This window comes from Nannobrachium achirus (assembly GCF_963921795.1).
Source record: "Nannobrachium achirus genome assembly, chromosome: 10".
Lineage (NCBI taxonomy): Eukaryota > Metazoa > Chordata > Actinopteri > Myctophiformes > Myctophidae > Nannobrachium > Nannobrachium achirus.
In genome coordinates, this window is record NC_137819.1 from 11,218,269 (window position 1) to 11,242,351 (window position 24,083).

At 41.5% G+C, this 24,083-nt stretch overlaps 2 protein-coding genes and 1 pseudogene across 5 annotated transcripts in view; 2 read left to right on the top strand and 1 right to left on the bottom strand.

Annotated features, from left to right (window-relative positions):
* LOC308293400 (NACHT, LRR and PYD domains-containing protein 3-like) overlaps nucleotides 1-24,083 on the bottom strand; it is a 323,097-nt gene that overhangs the window by 154,164 nt on the left and 144,850 nt on the right. Inside the window, exons 1-6 of one of the 3 annotated variants that reach the window (XM_080735892.1) lie at nucleotides 7,640-7,732; nucleotides 6,296-6,452; nucleotides 5,482-5,589; nucleotides 3,873-3,977; nucleotides 1,811-1,918; nucleotides 803-903 (exon numbers count right to left, since the gene is read on the bottom strand). In XM_080735892.1, the coding sequence (XP_080592018.1) occupies nucleotides 803-903; nucleotides 1,811-1,918; nucleotides 3,873-3,977; nucleotides 5,482-5,589; nucleotides 6,296-6,435 (562 nt within the window). In that variant the 5' untranslated portion in view covers nucleotides 6,436-6,452; nucleotides 7,640-7,732. Of the gene's footprint in view, nucleotides 1-802; nucleotides 904-1,810; nucleotides 1,919-3,872; nucleotides 3,978-5,481; nucleotides 5,590-6,295; nucleotides 6,453-7,639; nucleotides 7,733-24,083 lie in introns of those variants that run through there. The other 2 variants (XM_080735894.1, XM_080735893.1) reach the window with 2 other exon arrangements.
* The window catches only part of LOC308293406 (alpha-aminoadipic semialdehyde synthase, mitochondrial-like), a gene marked incomplete at both ends in the record, with an annotated part of 205,770 nt that overhangs the window by 142,472 nt on the left and 39,215 nt on the right, over nucleotides 1-24,083 (top strand). The gene's annotated exons all lie outside the window — the stretch shown is intronic.
* Nucleotides 9,686-24,083, top strand: part of LOC308292285 (ankyrin repeat and IBR domain-containing protein 1-like) — a 39,366-nt pseudogene continuing 24,968 nt past the window's right edge. The window contains exons 1-5 of the transcript in view: nucleotides 9,686-9,730; nucleotides 18,733-18,828; nucleotides 19,446-19,654; nucleotides 21,094-21,182; nucleotides 22,201-22,345. The product of the transcript in view is annotated as an ankyrin repeat and IBR domain-containing protein 1-like (transcript). The remainder of the gene's footprint in view (nucleotides 9,731-18,732; nucleotides 18,829-19,445; nucleotides 19,655-21,093; nucleotides 21,183-22,200; nucleotides 22,346-24,083) is intronic.

Here is a 24,083-nt window from a genome sequence, read left to right on the forward strand (position 1 = left end):
TCTTCACCAATGTGTTCGTAAAGGTGTCTAGTAACATATCTAACAAAGATTGAAATTCAACATCCCTAGCAAAATGTGTACTATAAGGGAAAGAAATCACTCCCAAAAATATGCTTTAAGTGGGATGTGAGGGGTCTAACTAGGTGTTTTTAATTATTCTGAATCCATTGCAAGCATTTGTTTTGCACGAAAAACATTCCTTGGGCCAAACATGGACCCCATACACCTTTTGAAAAGTGATGACTCATCAATCACTAAACCATCGTTTTTTTTTTGCGTCTGATTTTGGCCCAATGAATGTTTTTCATGAAAAACAAATGCTTGCAATGGATTCAGAATAATTAAAAACACCTAGTTAGACCCCTAACATCCTACTTAAAGCATATTTTTGGGAGTGATTTTTTCCCTCATAGTACAGTGTACTGTATAGTAAGTGAATGAGACCCAGAATTACCCTAGCTGTCAAATATTTTGCTAGGGATGTTGAATTTCAATCTTTGTTAGATATGTTACTAGACACCTTTAAGAACACATTGGTGAAGACATTGTTTGGTAAGGAATTTATTCCCAGGGTTTTATCAAAATTCCCTAACTAAAGGGGTTTAAGTGGTTAAAAACTATGAAAAACAGGCAAAAGAAACAAATCAGATCACTGGTTTTCATACAGAGTTGATACATGTTTAGCATCATTATTTCAACATGGATAAGTGATGACACATTGTGGACATTTAGTCTGACTTTGATTTCTGAAATGTAAGCATTCAATTTATTAATATTAATTTGTAATTATATCCAGTCTTACTTTGTCCAGGTGTGGTGTGACTGGGTGTCTTCAGTCCAGGTGTGGTTCTGGATCTCTTGGACGCCTGCTCTGTCACAACACAACCACTCCTCTTCCTCTCTCTGTGGAGATGAATAGACAACTTATTATGAATATAGACAATGACTTATCAATAGGGATGGGTATCGTCTGCGGTACTTTTAATGGTATCGATTGCATGACGTCGATACTATCGGGTATCGGTTCACGTAAAAACGAACGATACCTCATTTCGATACTCTGGAACGCACCCCTGGCCGGTCGCATCTGTAACAGTTGGTCTACTGAGAGTTTAATGACAGCTTTAGTAGGCTAGACTCGGTACTGTGGAAAATAGCCGACAATTGCCTATAATGTTTATTATTATGATGATTATCCAACGTCTATACTCTCCGCTCCGCCACACTGTGTGATCATCATCATCACCTCTAAATAAAAAGTATCGAAAAGGGTATAGTATCGATTCCCAGGTATCAAAAAAAGTATTGTATCGATTCAAAGGTGAACGATACCCATCCCTAGTCTATACTCTCTGCTCTTGACATGAAAATGGCTGAATAACTGGCTTAATAACCTCTTGTGGTGTGTAAAATAGCCCATAGAAAAAGGCAAATAATAATTATAATAATAATAAATAAAAAGTATCGAAAATGGAATCGATTCCCAGGTATCGAAAAAGGTATTGTATCGATTCAAAGGTGAACGATACCCATCCCTACTTATCAATACATATCAATATCACTCCAAGGCCTGAATCATACTTAATATAAGTATACAAACACATATGACAGCAACTGATCTGCATACTACAAACACATGGTCCAGTTGTAAACATGCAACATGTTTTCATCAAACTGTCCCTGTTCAAATTTGCTTCCATAATGACGACAGTCAGACAGATCACTTTGTCATGTTATAGTGTTATATATATTATATATTATATTATAGTTATTGTGTTACTGTATATATTGTACAGGAGGATTGACATACTGTGTCTGTGGAGGTCCAGGTTCACTGAAGTCTGGAGGATTCAATTCTTTAGACCAGTCACTCTTCATAGACACACAGCTGGGTGTTGGAGACTCTGCTCTGTGACTTCTGGAATCATACAAATGTTAATACATTTATCATGTGAATGAAAAAAAGTGGTGAATTTGAGCATGTGTATGTGTGTGTGTGTGTGTCTAGGCTGCACAAGCCTATGTGTGTCTTCTCAATCTGTTCCTGTTTTTATAATTTAAAAATCTGGCCACGCACCGTTGCACTAATGAAACATAACTCCGGCCACGCACCGTTGTACTAAAGAAACATATACATATGCGTGTGCGTGTGTGTGTGTGTGCATGCGTGCATGTGTGTGTGTGTGTGTGCGTGTGTGTGTCATGTGGTGACATTATTTTGGTGTGTGTACTGTATGAAAAGGCTGATATGAGTGCAAATGTGATAAAATGTTTACAATAGAGGATGCTGATAGTTAATGTCTTGTGTCCATAATGTTTGTACAGAACCAGACTGGGAACAGAACCCATGTAAATGACATGTGACACCATGACTGTCCAAAATGACATGAGTAGAACAGAGAGCATATCTCCACCAGGCCAGAAAGAGAGACAGACAGACAGACAGACAGACAGACAGACAGACAGACAGACAGACAGACAGACAGACAGACGGTTGGCCTAGAGCCTGGCAGAGATGAAAAACAATCACTTCACCAATGAACACATTGTTGTGGTTTCACTTCATTCATTAACTGAACAATAACTTAATAGCTAATGATTGAATACAAACATGTCTTGTTTTATAGTCATTTGCACATCTCTGCTGTCTGGCAGAAACTGCTAACTCTAAAACTCTAAAATGACAAATGTCATTTTTCAGAGGAGAAAAACTAAAATCGAAAAACAACACCACACACGGCACACAGACATTACATATAGGTGATTTAATATCACTGATTCATGAGAAAAAGAAAAAAAAAAAGATGGTTTGGGCCATACAGCGGCGATCATTAGTCATGTTATAGTGTTAGACAGTATATTGTATACAGGGTGTCCTGCAGGAAAAAGTGTTGACTCAGGGGGGGATCTCCTGAGTCCTGAGACATTTTTTGATAATTAATTAATTAATTCAAGTAATTAATTCACTTAATTTTTAATATTAATTCTTATTTTTGCCCTATAAAAAACACATGAATGTGCCCATGATGACGGAAAACACAACTACATGCTATCATCCACATTTATTCAACATTGAATAAATACGTTTTTCACAGGACAGTGTAACTTGTTTTTTTCCCCCAGGTTAATCAACCAGCACTCGTGCCATATAAATAGAAGTCTACAGCACAGTAAAAAAAAAAAAAAAAAAAAACATTGGTGTAAAGTAACTAAGTAGATTTACTTAAGTACTGTACTTATACTGTACAAAGGAGATTTTCAGGTATTTGTACTTTACTTGAGTATTTCCTGTTTTCAGTACTTATTTACTCCACTACATCTGGGATCCAAATATTTTACTTTTACTCTTACAAAGTTAACTTTAGTTACTTGTTACTTTGGAGATATAAATGTTTATAGGCATACTATAAAACATACATTAATACATTAACATACATAAAAAAAAGAAGTTGTCCTTTAACTTCTTCGGTGCCATATGTAAAGTGGGACCTCTTATATTGCCGGTTCGCCACCAAATGGTTAAAAAAATAGTGTGCACGCTGGTGTACGAATTCGTGCACAGATGATGCACTATGCATGTACACGCTTTTCACAGCTTTCAAACAAAAAAATCTGCTTGGAAATCCGTTCAGGCATTCAGGAGATAGCAGCCCTTATGTTTTCTTCAAATGTAAACAAACATGGCTGCCATGTTTGAAAGATAGGGTTGGTATGGGTTGGTTAAACATGCAATTACGCGATCATGCCTAGTTTTTTTCTTTCGTTTTTTATTTTTTTAAGACCCTTGGGGGGGTGGGTTTTTTTTCTGGCCGGGCGGGGCTCCTGGCTTGTAAGGTGCTGCAGGAAACCCTGGTATAGGAGGATTAACATACTGTGTGTGTGGAGGTCCAGGTTCACTGAAGAGAGGAGCTTCTCCTTTAGACGCGTCACTCTTCATAGACACACAGCTGGGTGTTGGAGACTCTGCTCTGTGACTTCTGGAATCATACAAATGTTTATACATTTATCATGTGAATGAAAGACATTTTATTTGTGTGTAGTATGAGAGACTATCACTTTTTGGGGGGTTTTGGCTCTTCAATGCTGAAGCAACAGCAAAAGTATGTCCATAATGTTTGTACAGAACCAGACTGGGAACAGAACCCATATAAATGACATGTGACACCATGACTGTCCAAAATGACATGAGAATAAGTAGAACAGAGAACATATCTCCACCAGGCCGGGTTGGCTACAGTTTCAGTCTTTGACAGATGGTTCAATACTTATTGGCCAAAGATATATAAACATAATGCAGGGATTGGCTTCCTTGACCTATTGGCAGTGTGCACAAGACATTTGACTCTAGTGGAGTTAGAAGGTTTTGGCCGAGAGAAACGCTTTACTATTTTCATTGGTTCAGTAATTTTATGACCAAATCACAGACATGAAGTTTTTTTAATAGCACTGATTTGTGGAAAAAAGAAGAAAAGAAAAAGAAAACTGGAGTTAGCTGGTTTGGGCCGAACAGCGGCGACTTGAAACCTACCATGAGATCATCACTTTGTCATTGCGACCGTAGGTCGCATTTACTACCAAAACCTCCCCGGGCTGTCTGTCTGTCTGTCTGTCAGTGAGTGAGTGAGTGAGTGAGTGAGTCACACTTTTGCCCTGCTCATATCTCCACAACCGTTGCCTCCATCCATGCCAAATTTTGCACACACACTCCTTGACTGCCAAACTACAACCTCCAAGGACCCCCGGAGCCCCAGGGACCCCCAGGTCCCTGGGGGACCCCCAGATGTAAAAAATGACCAAATGTGCTCACACGTCACACGTCACACTTTTTCCCTGCTTATATCTCCGCACCCGTTGACCCGATCCATGCCAGATTTTACACACACACTCCTTGCCTGCCAAACTACAACCTCCAAGGACCCCCGGAGCCCCGGGGACCCCTAGGTCCCTGGGGGACCCCCAGATGTAAAAAATGACCAAATGTGCAAAAATGACCAAATGACCACCCCAACGGGGCTGCTCACGGGGAATTCCCGGGGACCACCGACTCCTGGTGCTCCAGAACGGATGCAAAAGTGGTGGCGCCCCCAGTGGAGGACCCCCTGCCACTGCAGCGCACATAAAATGCCGTACCTCGGGCTAGGAGCGTCCGGGAGAGCCGGGGCCGGTACCTATTCGTCCGCCAAGGCAACGCGGAGACCCCACCCCTCATTTCTCACATGGCCCTATTCTAGCGCCACCTTCAGGCCGATTTTTAAAACACATTTTTGGACACTGCTCCTACAGTTTTTGCCCTAAAATCACGAATATCACTACACAGCATGTCTACACTCATGTCATCAACATGGACCAGGAAGATTTGGGCAAAACAAATGTTTGCCCTATTTGTGGAGATAAGCCACCTACGGTCGCTTATCTCCCGATTAGGGAGTCTTACTGGTGTTATAGTGTTATACAGTATATTGTATAGGAGGATTGACATACTGTGTGTGAGGAGGTCCAGGTTCACTGAAGTCAGGAGGATTTAATTCTTTAGACCAGTCACTCTTCATAGACACACAGCTGGGTGTTGGAGACTCTGCTCTGTGACTTCTGGAATCATACAAATGTTTATACATTTATCATGTGAATGAAAGACATTTTATTTCCAAAATTACATGAGAATAAGTAGAACAGAGAGCATATCTCCACCAGGCCAGGTTGGCTACAGTTTCAGTCTTTGACAGATGGTTCAAGACTTATAGGCCAAAATGTAAAGTGGGCTGGTATAGCGCCACCATGAAAATATAAACATAATGCAGGGTTTGGCGTCCTTGGCCTATTGGCAGTGTGCACAGCCACAGCCAGACAGACAGACAGACAGACAGACAGACAGACAGACAGACAGACAGTCAGACAGACAGACAGACAGACAGACAGACAGTCAAACAAACAGACAGACAGACAGACAGACAGTCAGACAGACAGACAGACAGACAGACAGACAGACAGACAGACAGACAGACAGACAGACAGAGAAACAGACAGAAAGACAGACAGAGAGAGAGACAAAAAGAAGGGGACATCCAGCTCAGAAGGTTTTGGCTGAAACGTGTTTTACTATTTTCATTGGTTCAATTGTTTTTAACCAAATCACAGACATGAAGGTTTTTTAATAGCACTGATTTGTGGAAAAAAGAAGAAAAGAAAACTGGAGTTAGCTGGTTTGGGCCGGACAGCAACGACATGTAACTTAACATGAGATCACTTTGTCATGTTATAGTGTTATACAGTATATTGTATAGGAGGATTGACATACTGTGTGTGTGGAGGTCCAGGTTCACTGAAGAGAGGAGCTTCTCCTTTAGACCGGTCACTCTTCACAGACACACAGCTGGGTGTTGGAGACTCTGCTCTGTGGATGTGATGTTTGTCAGCTTCCTCCTTCTTGCTCTCCATGTTGATCTTTATTAAACCTGTCAATAAAATAGATCAGAAAACAGATCATGCTATTGATGCATGGCATTAACCATCAGCATCCTTTAGTGTAGCCTTTCAGCCATTTGCCCTGTGCCTTTAAACACACACACACACACACACACACGCACGCACGCACGCACGCACGCACGCACGCACGCACGCACGCACGCGCGCTATGAGGCAACAGCATCACCAATATAATGCTTAGACTACAGTATGCAGATGTATGCAGTTGCTCTTGTCAACCAGCAGGGGTCCTACTAGACCATAGAGTAGAAGAGCAGGAGACAAGGCTGTTGCAACAACAGAACTACCAGCTGTGGTCTCACTGGTCTGAGATAGACGGTGGAATAGTTCTATCGTGTTAATAATACTATTAATCGAAATACTCTACCATGCAGGTTAAAATATAATGTTTTATTCTCTAAACAAAGTTATGGACTGCAGGTTTGCAGCTTTGAGATGTCGACTAGTTCAGTACTTAATTAATATAAGCTTTTTCTTTTCATGATCTGATTATTTTGATTGTAGCCTAAAACTTTTCTTTAAAAATAGTGTGTTGTGTAGGCTACTACATTCACAAACAGTAAATACTCAAAGTAAACAACACCCTACTGACAACGACGCATCTCCTCCTAAATCACGTGGTTTACAGTAAACTGGTGAAGTAGTTCCACCATAGAGGCGGGGATAAGTCTCTTTGCATGTCCCAGATCCGGTCTGGAACGGAAACGCAGCGTGTATGCATGTGTGTGTGCAAATGACCGGATACAGTAGGCGGGCTCTAGACCGGATGTTACTGTTAACTCACAATGGAAACCAACCAGGTTTCAGCCGTTAGATCTCCGAGTGGAAATCCACGCGGGTTTACCCTAACCGTGATGAAGTAAAATAATGTCATCGTTATACCAAATCCACGTGTCATTAATTATAGCATTACAAATAGACATCATTTCGGAATGCTCTGCTCTTATGTTCTGTTCTGTCTATGTTGGTGGTGACATGAATCATAACCCCAAAGAGCAAATAAACTACAGACAAGCAAACTACACACAGAGAGGTATTATTATTTACTAGTAGCCTAGAAACCATGGAAGGCTAAACAGTTTTTAGAAACTGCTTCTTGTTCCACATAGTGTAAAACTATATGGTTGTATAGTGATAGCCCTAAAACAACACTTACTTTATGTCAAGTTTTCCCTTCTGTTTTGTTGTGTGATCCCACTATGTTGTCCTGATGTTAAGTTCAGTTATTGTGTCTGGATCAAAATGGTTGCCTGTCTGTTTCTACGCACTTTGTTTTATAGCCTACTGTACATGCTGTTGCCCCGCCTCCTCCACAGTCAGAGAAGGCAGTGAAACAAGTCTACTGTAGCCAGGGTTTCCCAAACTCTTTTGGCTCAGGGCATACTATAAATGTATTTTCATCCGAGGCACCCCATACATTGTAGGTTCATAATTTTCACTCCCACCTTATATTTATGCCATATTTTAGTGATTATGTTGCGAGGAAAACGTTTTGATAATAGCCATTTTGATTAGAAAAGACTGAAAATAACTTTGTACTTCAAGTTTAAAATGATAGGCTACAAAATATTTTTTAAGTGTCCAAATGAATTCCAAATATTATCAAATTATCTCGCGGCACCCATGGACTGGTATAGCCTACCTGCCAACTCTGCATTTTACAGGTGACTCCTTTTATTTCACCATTTCTCCTGCTTTAATGGATTTTATCCTTTTTGCATGGCAAGTAGGCTAACACATACATTAGCCTACACACCCCACTGATATGCAGCCACAGCCATTAATGTTCATTGCAGTAGCCTAATAGTCCCTTGCTTTTCATATGCAAATCACCTCTCTCTCTCTCTCTCTCTCTCTCTCTCTCTCTCAATGACAATGTGGGGCCTTTAAAACAAACTGCAATACTTATGATGAGTTAATTTTCCATCACTGAGAATGCAGATCTCCAAACTGCAGACAACTTCAATAACCATGGAATGTTTCACTGGGAAAATGTAAGGATTAAGCCACACACGGTAGGGTGAAATTCAACCGAGACAGACCTGCTGGTGTTCTAAGTAGGGAGAATCCGTGTCACTTGAGGACATGCAGGATCATGTTCTACCAGCTGAACCAGTTCTTTGTTTGGAAAACACTTCTGTTTTCTATTACTGACTCCAGGGGTGGAAAGCACCGAAGTAGATTTACTCAACTAATGTACTGTACTTAACTTATGAGGAACTTTAACTTTACTAAAGTGTGTCCAATTGACCCGTGATGCCGACGACCTTGCTGCGTGGGGAAATCCTGATAAGGCAAACGCTGATAAGGCAAACGCCGATAAAGCAAACTGGGCAAATGTACTGCCCGGGTCTCCTACCGTAGTGATGAATAAAGAATGTTGAGCAATACAATGGTTTATATGTCACAGTTAAGCCCTTTGCACACAGGCGCGTTTAACCGCACGGATAAAACGGACAATATAATTTTTTGAAAAGAAAACAATGATTCTCTATGACCTCATGCACACCGGCTCCGAATTAGCCGTGCGACGAGTGGCTGCCGCCGTGCGTTTTTTTCTCGATCGAAACCAGTTCGATTCGTGCGTCTTGTCGCATGCGGTAAAAAACTCATTACTCCTTTTATGACTCCTTTATGGGGCTGTTAAGTATGACATCATTTTGTAGGCAGAGGATAATTTCTGCCCCCAGTTTCCGTGAATCTTTTTACTATTTTTACTATTTACACATTTTTCTTCTCTTTGTTGTTGAAAGGAAAGTGTTAGAATTATACTTTGGTCGTTATTTTTGTCTCGGATCTGTTGAAATAGCGAGGGACAGAAAATGCTCTGGGGGCAGAGTTCTCCTCTGCCTACAAAATGATGTCACGGCTTAAAAGCCCCATTCCGCACAGCCTTGCACACCAAATCCAATGCGTTTTATTCATGCCGCAAACGAAAAAAACGCAACTGTCCTGTGTGCAAAGGGCTTTATTGTCCACGACATTGCAAGCGGCGCGAAGGCCAGCGGACCTTGGTCCTGCTCTTCGCGCCCGAGCGAGTTACTAAGCCGTGGTGAATGCAATCATTATATTTATGCGTTTATTTCAAGCGCACGATAAACGCATGAATGGGATCATGAAACGCGATGCAGGTGAGCTCACATTTCACCATAACAAAAGGAGGTTTAGTACATTAGTTTGCCTTATCAGCGTTTGCCGCTTCATGCACTATTACAGCCGCTTCAAGAACCACGAGCACAGCTACAAGGTAACACACACACACACACACACACACACACACACACACACACACACACACACACACAGCTACAAGGTAACACACACACACACACACACACACACACACACACACAGCTACAAGGTAACACACACACACACACACACACACACACACACACACACACACACACACACACACACACGCACACAGCTCTCTGCAGGCATGCAAACAGCCCCAGTTAAACACAGAGTGCATTGGTACCAAACAGCTTTAACAGAGTGTTATACTACACTAGAGTCTATCATTGGTACCAAACAGCTTTAGCAGAGTGTTATACTACACTAGAGTGAATCAGTACAAATCTATACGCTCAGTATTGAACAAGATATTAACATTAATTACCTGACTGAGGCTTTTAGCTATCAGGAAGAAACCAAACATAAAATACACTGAGAAGACATTGCATATTATAACCACACCTGGGGGACTAGTAATGTTTACTCCATAGACACATACAAAACATATTATAACCACACCTGGGGGCCTATCAGAGTAATGTTTACTCCATAGACACATCAAAACATATTATAACCACACCTGGGGGTCTGTTAGAGTAATGTTAACTCCACAGACACATACAAAACATATTATAACCACACCTAGTGGTCTATTAGAGTAATGTTAACTCCATAGACACATACAATACAGAAGAAAACACAAACCTATGGCACCACAGTATTACTACTAATGACAAACATGCCTCTTGCCACATGATGTTGCACTGAGATGCCACCTGTTGGTCAAGTTTGGTAACTGCACTTCAGTGACCACAATGATAATATGTCAATAATAAAAGTCATGCAAACACCAACACACTGACTGAACTGAGACTGAGACCTGTAAGGGTCCATTTAGAACCCACTGGAGGAACCCTGGGGGTCCCTGGACCCCAGTTTGAGAAGCACCGCACTGAGCTCATTTCATAGGTTTACTAAAAGTGGAATATGCTTTCTTTACGTTTCCATGAATATTATGATTAATTACAGAAGAAAATGTACTTTTACAGGGTATTATTGACAGTCACTGACCTTACAGGTCCTGTACAGTAGGCCTACGTACGTTCAGGTGGGGTCCTGTGTGAGAACCATTGACTTAAAGACAGTAAAATAATAATTTAAATTAAATTATTAATAAAATATTAAAACTATTTAATTTAGTTGAGAGGACCCTCAAGGACCTGTAAGGGTCCATTAGACACTCGATGTTATATGAGATACATAAAGTGGTTCCTGTGTAAATATAAGCCGTAAAGCTTACCGGGATCTCCTTTTAGTTGACCGTGTACCAGTGGTTTGTGCTGTCATGAAACTGTACTTTTTTTTCTATTGCAAACTTCTAATACATTCTTCAATCAATCAATCAATCAATCAATCAATCAATCAATCAATCAATCAATCAATCAATCAACGATAGCCTTTCTGGATCCAAGGCTATTCGTTTACATAAAGTGTGATATTCATGGCAGGTCTACTACATTATAATTCATTGTATATTAGTTTACATAAAGTGTGATATTCATAGCAGGTCTACTACATTATAATTCATTGTATATTAGTTTACATAAAGTGTGATATTCAGGTCTACTACATTATAATTCATTGTATATTAGTTTACATAAAGTGTAATATTCAGGTCTACTACATTATAATTCATTGTATATTAGTTTACGTGTGATATTCAGGTCTACTACATTATAATTCATTGTATATTAGTTTACATAAAGTGTGATATTCATGGCAGGTCTACTACATTATAATTCATTGGGAGTTTGTTTGTGTTTGGTTAAAATAATGTTTCCAGTTTGTTTATGATCTAAAGCAGCATTTCTGCTAGGTCTACTTCTGCGGGGAACTCCGGGGCAGTGCACTGTGTTTCAACCCGGACAAGATAGAGGGGAGGACGGGAAGCGTTTCCGTCCCTCTCTCTCGTCCGGGTTGAAACCAAACACAGCGTAAACAGAGCAGAGAGCGAACGAACACTGCCTTCAGGAGACATTCTGGGAGAAGGTAATGTTGTTTTTGTTGTCTTATTTTCCTTTTTGTTGTCGTATAATTATGCACTGACAATAGCAGTGATGTCATTACGTGCGCATCCCGCATCAAAAACTCATTCAAGTCGCCCAGGGACTCATTCATGTCATGGTCCTGGGGTCCCGGGGATGTGCCTCCATTGGAGTCCATACATACTGTAAAGATTTATTATCAGTTAAACCTGGAACAGCTAAAAACTATTTTCATTAGTGGTTCTCAAAGTGGGGTCCTGGGTCCTTGAGGGAGTTCCAGGGGGTCCCCAGATAAATGATAATTAGGAACCAAATAGAACTTTATGGGTCTGTAACTCGGCGAACAAATGGAACCAAATGGACCTGTTCCATTTGTACTCTAGTATTTTAACATTTAATATAAATTGGGGTCCCAGTGATATAAATATAATTAAATGGGTGTCTGTAGCCTAGTGTATTTAGAAATCCTAGTTCTAAGTTCAAACATTAGCCAAATTGTAAAATAAATATAAGAAATAGGCAAACATTTTGAAAATAGCCGATCTACAAGCTCACAGCGCTCGAAAACATTGTATTGAGGACTCATAAAACTTTTCTGGGACCCATTTGAATGACCACCTGTGGGTCCCGGGACCCATTACATTGAAAACCTAGTAACATCACTGAGTATTATATCAGCAGTAAAAAGACACTTAGAGGAGGCTGCTGCTCGAAACTGGTGAATGAAAACAAAGCCTATTCTTACCTCCACACACCTTTCTAGAATATGAGTTAAAAACAAATAAAAGAAAAGGATCTCAACTGAAACAAGCCATAGGCTTTTTTAAGGTGTATCATTTCAGTTGACCTTGTAACAGTCTATTGTACTGTCATGAAACTGTACCCTTTCTTATGCAAACCTCTAATGAAACACATCTTAAAAAAGATATATTGAAGTAGTGAAATGAGCAGATCTACAAGCTCACAAGGCGTCGCTTCGCTCCACTTTGTGAGCTTGTAGAACTGCTATTTTCACTAGTATGGGTCCTGGGTGAACGTCTAATGTTTCTTTTGGGTCTTGAGCTGAAAGGTTTGGAAACCACTGCTGTTTAAGTTATATGTTTTGGTTAAAAGGACAGCAATCACACTAACAGAGTGGTCACTGTCCCAGAGACAACAACCACACTATCAGAGTGTGGTCACTGTCCCAGGACAACAACCACACTAACAGAGCGTGGTCACTGTCCCAGGACAACAACCACACTAACAGTGTGGTCACTGTCCCAGGACAACAACCACACTAACAGTGTGGTCAAAGCGACCACACTAACAGAGTGTGGTCACAGCGACCACACTAACAGAGCGTGGTCACTGTCCCAGGACAACAACCACACTAACAGAGTGGTCACTGTCCCAGGACAACAACCACACTAACAGAGTGTGGTCAAAGCGACCACACTAACAGAGCGTGGTCACAGTGACCACACTAACAGAGCGTGGTCACTGTCCCAGGACAACAACCACACTAACAGAGTGTGGTCAACCACACTAACAGAGTGTGGTCACTGTCCCAGGACAACAACCACACTAACAGAGTGTGGTCACTGTCCCAGGACAACAACCACACTAACAGAGTGTGGTCACTGTCCCAGGACAACAACCACACTAACAGAGTGTGGTCACTGTCCCAGGACAACAACCACACTAACAGAGCGTGGTCACTGTCCCAGGACAACAACCACACTAACAGAGTGTGGTCATTGTCCCAGTGTCCCAGGCGACACCAGCCCAAAACCCAGGCAGAGTCTGGGGACCATCCTGTCCTTAAAAACAACCCCACTCACACTGGGAACTAATTAAGTAACAGCAAACACAACCTTATATGGTCCTTTTCCTTCCTGTAGCAATGTGTTTCTGGAGGAAGATGTCAGACATCAAGGCAATTGATATCTGATTAGAGAGATATTAATACAACATACTTTAAGAGATTAATCCTAGATTAAATGGCCTTTATGCTGGCGCCATCTTTTGGCCAAACTCTCCACTTGGACACAAGATGTGTCAAATTGTAATGGACAGATTGTCATGAAACTTGATCAGTTCATTCATGATTCCTGGGAGATTAACCTTATTAACCCTAACCAAGTGTTGCAATGACCTTGATCCTCTAGCGCCACCATCAGGTGAAAATAATGAAGAGCTGCTTGATTATGGCAAAAAAAAGACACAATTAAAATTGGTCAATATATTTACTCCTTGAAACCAAAGTGTTAACAAACACATGGAATGGTTTTATATCTTTCTTGTCGACCAAAAGGCTCTCTTTCCATCATCTTGGCTCAGATCAGAACTAAACATCTCACAGTCTGACTGAGATTGAGTTTGGCTTTTTAGTTGTTTTTTTTGTAAAATAATGATCTTTTCAGCCCTACTTTGATCACTCCCCTCACCCAGGTCAACAAAGGCTGCTTACAGTATGTGATCAAATACCATCTCTCATCCTCACTTGTTAGTTTGTTGATTTTGTTAACACATGACACATCAAAGTCTGTACGGCCCTACAGTAAAGGGTGGTGGTTATAATATAATTGTTGGTGAGGTGAGGTAGGCTAATTAGGAAGCTTGGTTGCAAAAACATTAAAAGCAGATTGGCTACTTTCACCTTATTCACATTATTTCCATATTCTTGACACCACTAGGTGTGAAGTAATTAAAGTCCTTGTTGAATTGCTTCATTTCAGAGCAGTGTGTGGAGTCCAGACTGCAGGTGAAGATGAACTCTCCAGACTCAGCCAGGGCCGTTTCTATTAAACAGGAGGAACCTGAAGATCAGCCACACTTCAGTAAGTTTAACCACTTGAACCCTAGCATCGCTATGCAGGGGGAACATGTGCTGAAAGTAGTCCATCTACAAGCTCACAACTTGTTGAGTATTATGTTTTTAATATTGTTTCATAACTTCATGATGAAGTGAACCCATTGAGACTGTGTTACAACATTACTTGTATTTAGTTTAAAAATCATTCTTAAATATGGCGTGGTGTTGACTCAAGCGGTGCCAACTAAGCGCTATGTTGCTTTTGTACTATTCACCATGGGCTGTTGAATATAGCATGTCTGTAGAAAATGGTAGAGGAGAACAGAGGAGATACAGGGCCTAAAATTCTTTGACTTTTTTTAGTTTTACAATTTTGAGAAAAAAAAAAAAAAAAAAAAAAAAACATTTTTAAATTGCTCAAATAACTGATCTACAAGCTCACAACACAGATCATCAAAGGCTGCTTACAGGGGACTGCCCATAAGTCCGAAGGTTCATTAGTCCGAATTTAGTTAGGGTCAATGAGGTTAGGGTTAGGGTTGGGGTTATGGTTAGGCATAGTATTCTTAACAGATTCGGACTAATGAACCAAATACCATCTCTCATACCCACTTGTTAGTTTGGGGATATATTTTGGATCACAGCCCAGTTTTTGAACTACAATTGGTTGTATCCTATACTTCCTCTGTTTTACATGAAACCCTTTGTAAAACACATGACACATCAAAGTACTGTCTATAGTAAAGGGTGGGGAGTATAATATAATTGTTGGTGAGGTGAGGTTGGCATAGAAGGAAGCATGTTTGTAGAAACATTAAAAGCAGATTGGCTACTTTCACCTTATTCACTTTCAATTCAAACTTTATTCAAGACACTCATATGGGGTCATTCATAATTCATATAAGCAAAAAAAAACAAAAAAAACACACCAAATAAACAAAGCATGAACAAACAAGGAGGACATAAAAGGCAGGACATTCATCCTTGTCTCTGCACATACAGGCTAGAGCTCCAGTGGCTCCATAGCTTAGATCAGGGGTTCCCAAACCTTTTGGTCTCAGGGCACCCCATAAATATCTTTTTTAATCCGAGGCACCCCTAGATTATAATTTTCACTCCCAGCACCTTAAATTTACAGCATATCGTCGTTGTCGGGTAGAAACCCTGTATGTTCAAAACCGTTCGTTTTGTATTTATCATCTATAAAATGTACTAAACTAGTTAAAACAGCAGATCTACAAGCACACAACGCCTCGCATCGCAGTTCCTTCCTACATACACCTTCCATTCTAGGCTGAAACATAAAAAGGGCTTTATCTATGAATGAGATGCAAAGAACGCCAGGGAAGCAGACATCTGATTGTTTTCACGGCGACACTTTACCGCGATGGTCGGCCCCGGTTTGGATTTTAGTTTCGCGAGCGTTTGTAAACAAATGGATTATCTTCCTCAATCGTCAGTGGACACTCACGTGCACACCCACGAAGCTTCCGAGGCTCTTCAAAATAAAGCGTGAGTGAATGGCGGCAGCAGCATCACCTTAGAGTAGAACCCACTCCTTGCACATACTGTAGGTGCCATCCTATAACTACTAGGAGCAGTGAGCAGCAATTCTACATGGCTCGGGGGTGCTCAGGGTTAAGAGTATTGCTCAGGGACACATTGACACATTGCTGGCCTGGAATCGTACCAGGGACATCCAGGAGCTCTGGCTGCCCAGGCGGCCTCACTGACCATAGAACAAGGACGCCAGCACTCACTTTAGAATGAATTCTTCTTGTTTATTAAAAGGTATCACCCCCAGCAGCCGTCAGAACATACGGACGTTTCGGCCAGCAGGCCTTCCTCAGCGTGTAAACTGAAGACATATACACATTGTGTCACTTATAAAGGGGACCTTGGTGTCACACACAGAACGGTCCGAGTGAAACAAAATACATTTTCTTCAATATACAAGTAGTTCACAGCATTTTCTTTCTTTATACAAGTTTTTAAATGTTTTTAAATATACCCCGGGGTCATATTAAACAAGAGAAAAAAAAATATATATAATAACACAAGCAAATAAGAAAAACATTTTTTTTTTAAAGTTTTCAAACCCAATACCATAGTCTGTGCAGGTCAGGGACCCCAATATAAAGACAGACTCAGACTGACTCAAAAACATATACAAGTAGAAAAATAGAAAACTTTAAAAACCACACCTAAGTGTTTCTCATATCTCACACTACCTTCAGAGAGAGGTACTAAGTAAACCAGAAAGTCCACAAAAGTCAGTTTTTTTTAGAAATTAAGAATTTCAGACACAACGCCTTGTAAAGTTCACAAAAAACATCCCAACAGTAGCTCTTCATTGAGCCCCTTCGGATGCTCAGTTTGGAGGGTGTGGATCCACCATGCCTCTCTCTGAAGGAGTAATTTATTACGATCCCCTCCTCTTTTTAGAGGGTGAACCACCTCTATACCTTGGAACCTTAAGTCACAGATTTTGTGTCCCACCGCTGCAACGGAAGCCCACAATCCCTTGTTGCCTGGCTTCCAGACTGACTAAATGATAAACATTGTCCCTTGTTGCCTGGCTTCCAGACTGACTAAATGATAAACACTGTCCCTTGTTGCCTGGCTTCCAGACTGACTAAATGATAAACACTGTCCCTTGTTGCCTGGCTTCCAGACTGACTAAATGATAAACACTGTCCCTTGTTGCCTGGCTTCCAGACTGACTAAATGATAAACACTGTCCCTTGTTGCCTGGCTTCCAGACTGACTAAATGATAAACACTGTCCCTTGTTGCCTGGCTTCCAGACTGACTAAATGATAAACACTGTCCCTTGTTGCCTGGCTTCCAGACTGACTACCAGTAAATGGTAAACATTGTCCCTGACTGTCGATGGTTTCTGAGATTGCGCTGGAATTGTTCCATTCCTTCTGTGTAGGGATGGGACGATATGAAAATGTCATATCACGATTATTGTGACAAAAGAAATCGCGATTTACGATATTATCGCGATAATCAAAAACCATTATCCTGGGGCCAAACATTTGCCAAAAAATAGCCGATCTACAAGCTCACAACGCGTCGCAACGCGACGTGTTGTGAGCTTGTAGATCGACAATTTTTTGGCAAAGACATTTGATAGAGAGTGAAAAAAAGACTGTATCAAGTACGTATATTATAAATACCTTTTACCAATTCTAGAGGGTTTAAGAAGTGGTACGGGATATGCAGCTCTGCAAATAAAAGGTGATTTGATCCCAGTGGCTCAATGGACGATATCACGATAAATGAAATCTCCACGATACGATTATAGTGAGTGTTTTTTTATCACGATAAACGATAATATTGCGTATCGTCCCATCCCTACTTATGTTGCACTGCGCCTTGGCCCACTTATACCGCCTTCTCTCAATCAGTGGTGTAAAGTAGCGAAATACATTTACGCAAGTACTGTATCTAATCTTACAATAAATGCGACAAATCTCTGCGTGCGTGCTTGCGTTCGTGCGTGCGTGCGTTTATGTATGTAATCCGCGTATCTCGAGAACTGTTTGTTCCACCGGCTTCGGATTCGGCACGCGCATTCCCCGCGGCGGCGCGGAGTGCAGTGCCCAGCCTTGTCCCAACCCAATGCGCGGTTTTCCAGAACGGGCGCGAAACATTCGGAATCTCCGTATGCGGATTGCGGAGGTGATTGTTGACATCAGGCTGTTCTGGCACAAGCGCTGACTCATTGTGACATCACTTCATAAAAGGCTCTGACATTACTGGTGTATTGCCAATTCTCAGTATACTTTTACTTCTACTCCACTACACCTCAGAGGCAAATATTGCACTTTTACTTCCGCTACAGTTTTTTTTATAACATTTGTTACTGGTTACTTGTAAATAAGAACAATGATTATTATTAGAAAACATACGTTGACCACTTCAGCCCTATATACAGTACTGTTCATTTCCTCCATTTGAAAATAGCAGATCTACAAGATCATTTGAAGACTTTTTCCACCACTGCTCGCAATAATGTTTTCCTTCTCTCTCTCTCTCTCTCTCTCTCTCTCTCTCTCTCTCTCTCTCTCTCTCTCTCTCTGTCTCTGTCTCTCTCTCTCTCTCTCTCTCTCTCTCTCTCTGTCTCTATGTCTCTCTCTGTGTCTCTATGTCTCTCTCTCAGCCATATGAGGGTCTAAAGCTCCAGGACCTTTGCAGGCTGAAGGACATGCTGATCGTGGAGACAGCAGACATGCAGAGGCCCTGCTGCGAGCGCACGGTATGTGTGTGTTTGTGTGTGTGTGTGTGTGTGTGTGTGTGCGCTGGTGCTCACAATGCGTCGCTGCTTGATGTGTTGTCAGCTTATAGATCAGTTATTTTTCAGCATTAGGCTTGTGGCTAAAATGTTGATTTAGGGCCACGTTGGCACAGTCAGTAGTAGCAATGTCTCCTCACAGCTAGAAGGACCTGAGTTCGGATTCCCGCTGGGGGGCGCTGTGGGCGTGTTCTCTCCTCCGCGTTATCCGAGGAGAGAACCCTAGGTGGGGTTGGCGATAGGGCCTTTCTGTGTGGAGTTTGCATGTTCTTCCTGTGTCTCCTAGGGTAGATACCCTCACAAAAACATGCAGTAATCCTGGTCTCTATACTGCCTCCCCCTGGCCAGCCGGGGCGCCTAATGGAGGGGAAAGGAACTGGTTGGAATAACGTGTTCCTGAATAAAAATATTTAAAAGTAAACTAAAATGTTGATTTAGTAATACAACAGTGTGTGTGTGTGTGTGTGTGTGTGTGTGTGTGTGTGTATGTGTATGTGTGTGTGTGTGTGTGTGTGTGTGTGTGTGTGTGTGTGTGTGTGTGTGTGTGAGTGTGTGCGTGCACGTGTGTGTGCGTGTGTCAGACTGGGACAGGGAGAAGCTCCTAGAAGCGTGGATGTCGGACGCGGAGGGCTGCTGCCAGCGCAGCGGCGTGACCATGCCCACCCCCCCGCCCAGCGGGTACAACACCTGGGACACCCTGCCCTCGCCCCGCACCCCCCGCTCACCCCTCAACCTCACCTCACCCACCGACAGCTGTCTCACCCCGCCCGACGAGGAGGGCCTGGCCACGGTGAGACCCCACCTTCCAGCTTCGTCATTTACGCCACTCAGTGCTGATTGTAGCTCTGCTATTTTTTTTAAATCTCGAAAATCTTTTTCTTTTTTTTTACCTGATTCTATAGATGCCTTCTAAATCCTTCTTCTACATCAGTGGTTCTCAAACCTTTTCATGTCAAGGACATGTATTTGGCCACGGACCCTCATTTAAAAAATATGTTGTTCCAGAGACCCCCCAGAAGCAAATATTTGAGTTACAAAAAAAGATGTATAAAGATTTGCAAAAAAGTCCACAATTTTCAATTGCAGATATACAAGCTTGCAGCGCAGCACTCGTGTCTTAATGCGCTAACCCAGTGGTTTTCATACTGTATCAAGGTCCAACCACTGCTATGGGAGAGATGCATACCGTACCACATTCTCTAATTGTGTAGGCTTCTTGTAACTTAAGTAATGCAGATAGACAATACTTTTTGCTCTTCAGAGTGTAAAGTGAAACCAAATGGACTCATTTCACACTCTCAAGGGTTAAAGATCTACAGTATAATCCCTAAATGTCTTTGCCTTACGATTTTGAAAAACATTTTAAAATACTTCAAATAACAGATCTGCAAGCTCACAATGTGTCGATGTAGATCAGCTAGTTAAACTATTTACATTTTTTTTTCTTCAAAATAGTAAAAAAAAGACAAAAAAGTTTAGGGATAAGGGGTAAGGCATGGACGTAAATATAGCTAATAGTGTTTTTATATGTGTTGATGCCATGGTATTTTTGTGTTTATGTATAGGCCATGTTGATGAATTGAATACGTAGGACCACTAGAGAAACAAGTCCCCAGGACTTTTCCTTATAGTCTAAATGACTGGCTGTGCCTCGTGCTGTTTTACATTTCTGTCTAATAAATAATTCAATCAATCAATCAATCAATCAATCAATCAATCAATCAATCAATCAATCATTCAACTTCAAATCAACCACATCAAACGTAGTGTCCCTGCTTTAGGCCTTTCATTAGAGGTGGACGTTTTCAAAAGATTATTCCACATTATTTTAAAGTAGCGCTTCTACAAGCTCACAATGCGTTGCATAGCAACTTGTGAGGTTGATTGGCATTGATCAAACCGATTGACTTTCAAGTCATGATATGTTATTTTGGAATCATAACAGACCTTGGTACAGATGTCCATTGTCAGTACTCATATTTGGAAACCTGGGCCATGTACATACATTTACCACACAAGTGGCCTAACAATCACTGGCATGTCAAAGAGCAAGGCCAAACAACTCGCTAAATATTTCTCTGTTTCAGCAGTTATCATGGGAAGCTTGTCTGTGTGGAGGAGAAGGTGCTATGTGTATATGAACTATCAACCCTGTTACATTTGTTATCCCTGTAAATTAATTGTAATTTGTGAATCCAAATAAATAATTAAAATGTGTGTGTCCTGCAGTGTGGGATCTGTCTGTGTTCCATCTCAGTGTTTGAGGACCCAGTAGACATGTCCTGTGGACACGAGTTCTGCAGAGCCTGCTGGGAGGGGTAAGAGAGAGAGAGTGTACTGAACATGCATACTTACAGTAAGGCCTGTCCATACTGTCTCCGACCACCGGACTTTTTGTCAGAAAGTTCGGACTTTACGACGTGCAGCTTTCCGAACTCTAATTTGAGGTAATGTGTTTCAGAAGTTGCAAGTGACGTCATCTTGTAGTTGAACCGGATCTTTCCGATGAAAGGTTCAGTGGTCGTAGAGAGTATGGACAGGCCTTTAAGGGTCATTCCCACTGGGCAAGATAAAGATGGAGATATGGTGGATGGTAGTGTCTACACTAGACAATACCATCCACTTCAATTAAGAAAGATATTTTTTTATCTTTATCTTTATCTTGCCTGGTGGGAATGACCCTTTATCCTGGTCATTTGTTCTGTTACCAAGGCTTTTTTTAATTGTATTTATTGGTATTTATTTGTTTTGTATTCATTTATTAGCACATATTGAAGTACAAGAAAACAATACATTTATATGACATATTGTGCAGGAGAAGTTAAGTTATTAGACAGATGTTCATAGTTGCGACTGTAGGTCGCTATTTTGTATGAAAACGTACAGCTCATGTCCGTCTGTCTGTCACACTCAGGCTCAATATAATATATGGCCAAGACACTTGCGAAATGGTAAATTTGGGAAAATATGGCCACAGCCAAAGCACCAGCGCTCACCCAGCAGTCTGCTGTCACCCAGGGGAATGTGTGCACGTGCCCATGTGCACGCCGCCATGTGCACCCATTCTCACCCTTAGGGTGTCTTACTAGTTTAGCTGGTATCCTATAGCTTAAATGTACTGTACAGATCATTACGTTGATGCTATATAGTTCAGACTGATGCTAGGTTATGGGTTTACCTGTGATTCTAGTTCACTGAGACACTATCACTGTGTCTCTCCATTTGAGGCATGTGTTCACCTTGATTACTGTAAATTCACTATGGATTAGGGCGTCTGCTAAATGCCTACATTGTAAAGTGTGTGTGTGTTTGTGTGTGTGTGTGTGTGTGTGCCAGGTTCTTGAACGTGAAGATCCAGGAGGGAGATGCTCACAACATCTTCTGTCCAGCCTATGACTGCTACCAGCTGGTCCCTGTGCAGGTCATAGAGAGCGTGGTGTCCAGAGAGATGGACCAGAGGTACCTGCAGTTTAATATCAAGGTACACGCACACGCACACGCACACACACACACACACACACACACACACACACACACACACACACACACACACACACACACACACACACACACACACACACACACACATTTTAACCATTTATTTATGTCCACACAAAGGAGATGCATACAAGGACACAAATAGTATAGGTGCAGTAGAGTAACATTTACAAAATCATGGCATTATGTCTTCATGATACAATAGCAAGGCACTTGGTACTCTACGGGCATAAGTAACAGCGTCTCCGCCATATGTGGCGGCTGCCGATTATAGAGGAGACGGAACAATACTTTGCCAGCCTTTTTGCCTCTTTTTTAGGCACTCCAAGTTGCTGAAACCCTCTAACAACCAGCCTGTGGGTATGTCCTAGGCTGCCAAATATGAAAACAAATAGTCTGCACCTGTACCCCAGCTCTGAGATCGTATTTAGGAGAGGTTGGTATTTAATGACTTTGGTCATGAAAGCTTCCTCTAGGCTAGGGTCAAAGGTGCAGGCCATCTCCAATACAGACACTTCCCTGGACTCTTCATCAACCACAACAACATCTGGTGTATTAGCTGTCAAAGATGCAAAAATGTCCAAGTTATCACAGAGATGAAACATGGATGGAATGACACGGGAATGTTTGTACATTCTCACTGAGGGTGCATGATATTTTGATATGTCCTTTGCTATGAGTTCCACAATTCTATCATGGCGTGCTATGTACATCCCTTTGTATGCATAGCAGCCATTCAAGATATGTGACAGTGTTTCAGTGATCTGTTCTGTGGTGTGATGCAAGCAATGAGGAACCTGAGTGCTGGTGAACCAGATGGAAAGATTGAGTCTGGTGGGAAGGACTTGTAATCTGGCTTTAATTGTAAATGTGATAATGTCCTCATTGAGTGCAGTGTTCTTTAGGACTGAATGTGAGACAGAGTGGTCAGCATAGGGGAGACATGCAAGTTTCCCCTGGAGTTTCAGTCCAGTCCAGTGTTGTTGCTGTTGGTGTTGGTGTAGGTCCATGAGGACGCGTCTGGCACCTGTAGCTGTTAGCAGGTGACTGTGACCAGCATAGGTGGCTGTTGCCCTGACCTGGATGAGGGGGTTCAAATAGAACTATCAGAAGGTCAAGTAATGCGTCACTCTGCAAGTTTAACTATTGTTTTCCACCTGTCCAAAGTAATTTCTGACATGGTCATCACCTTTTTTAATCCTTGTGGATATAACTCCATGTCGGTTTCATATTCATATTTAGATTCACTTTATTTGTCACTTAGATACACCAAGGTACATACATGTGAAAAACTTACGCTCGGAAGCTCCAATACAATAGAAACACGATAATAAAAACATAAAAGACCTACAACAAAAGTACATAATAAGCAAACACATGGCAATATACGGCAATCAGTCCAAGAAAGTGCATAGTGCCGAGTGCAAAGACGTATTACACATTCACTTAGCATTTAAAGTATGATTGCTTGAGGAAAGAAGTTGTTCCTCAGCCTGCTTGTGCTTGCTTTCAGGATCTAGGATATAACATGATGTAGTGATACAGTTTTATAATAATATAAATAACAGTCAACTCTCAGAAAGGTTGGGAACCCCTGAAATACAGGAAAGATGTTCTCCTACGTACGGATTCATTTCGGTATCCTCCATGGCACCACCTCCAAAGTCAACTCAATGAACATTCAATATGCCCACAACTCAGCTGCTCATCGGTACCCGTTC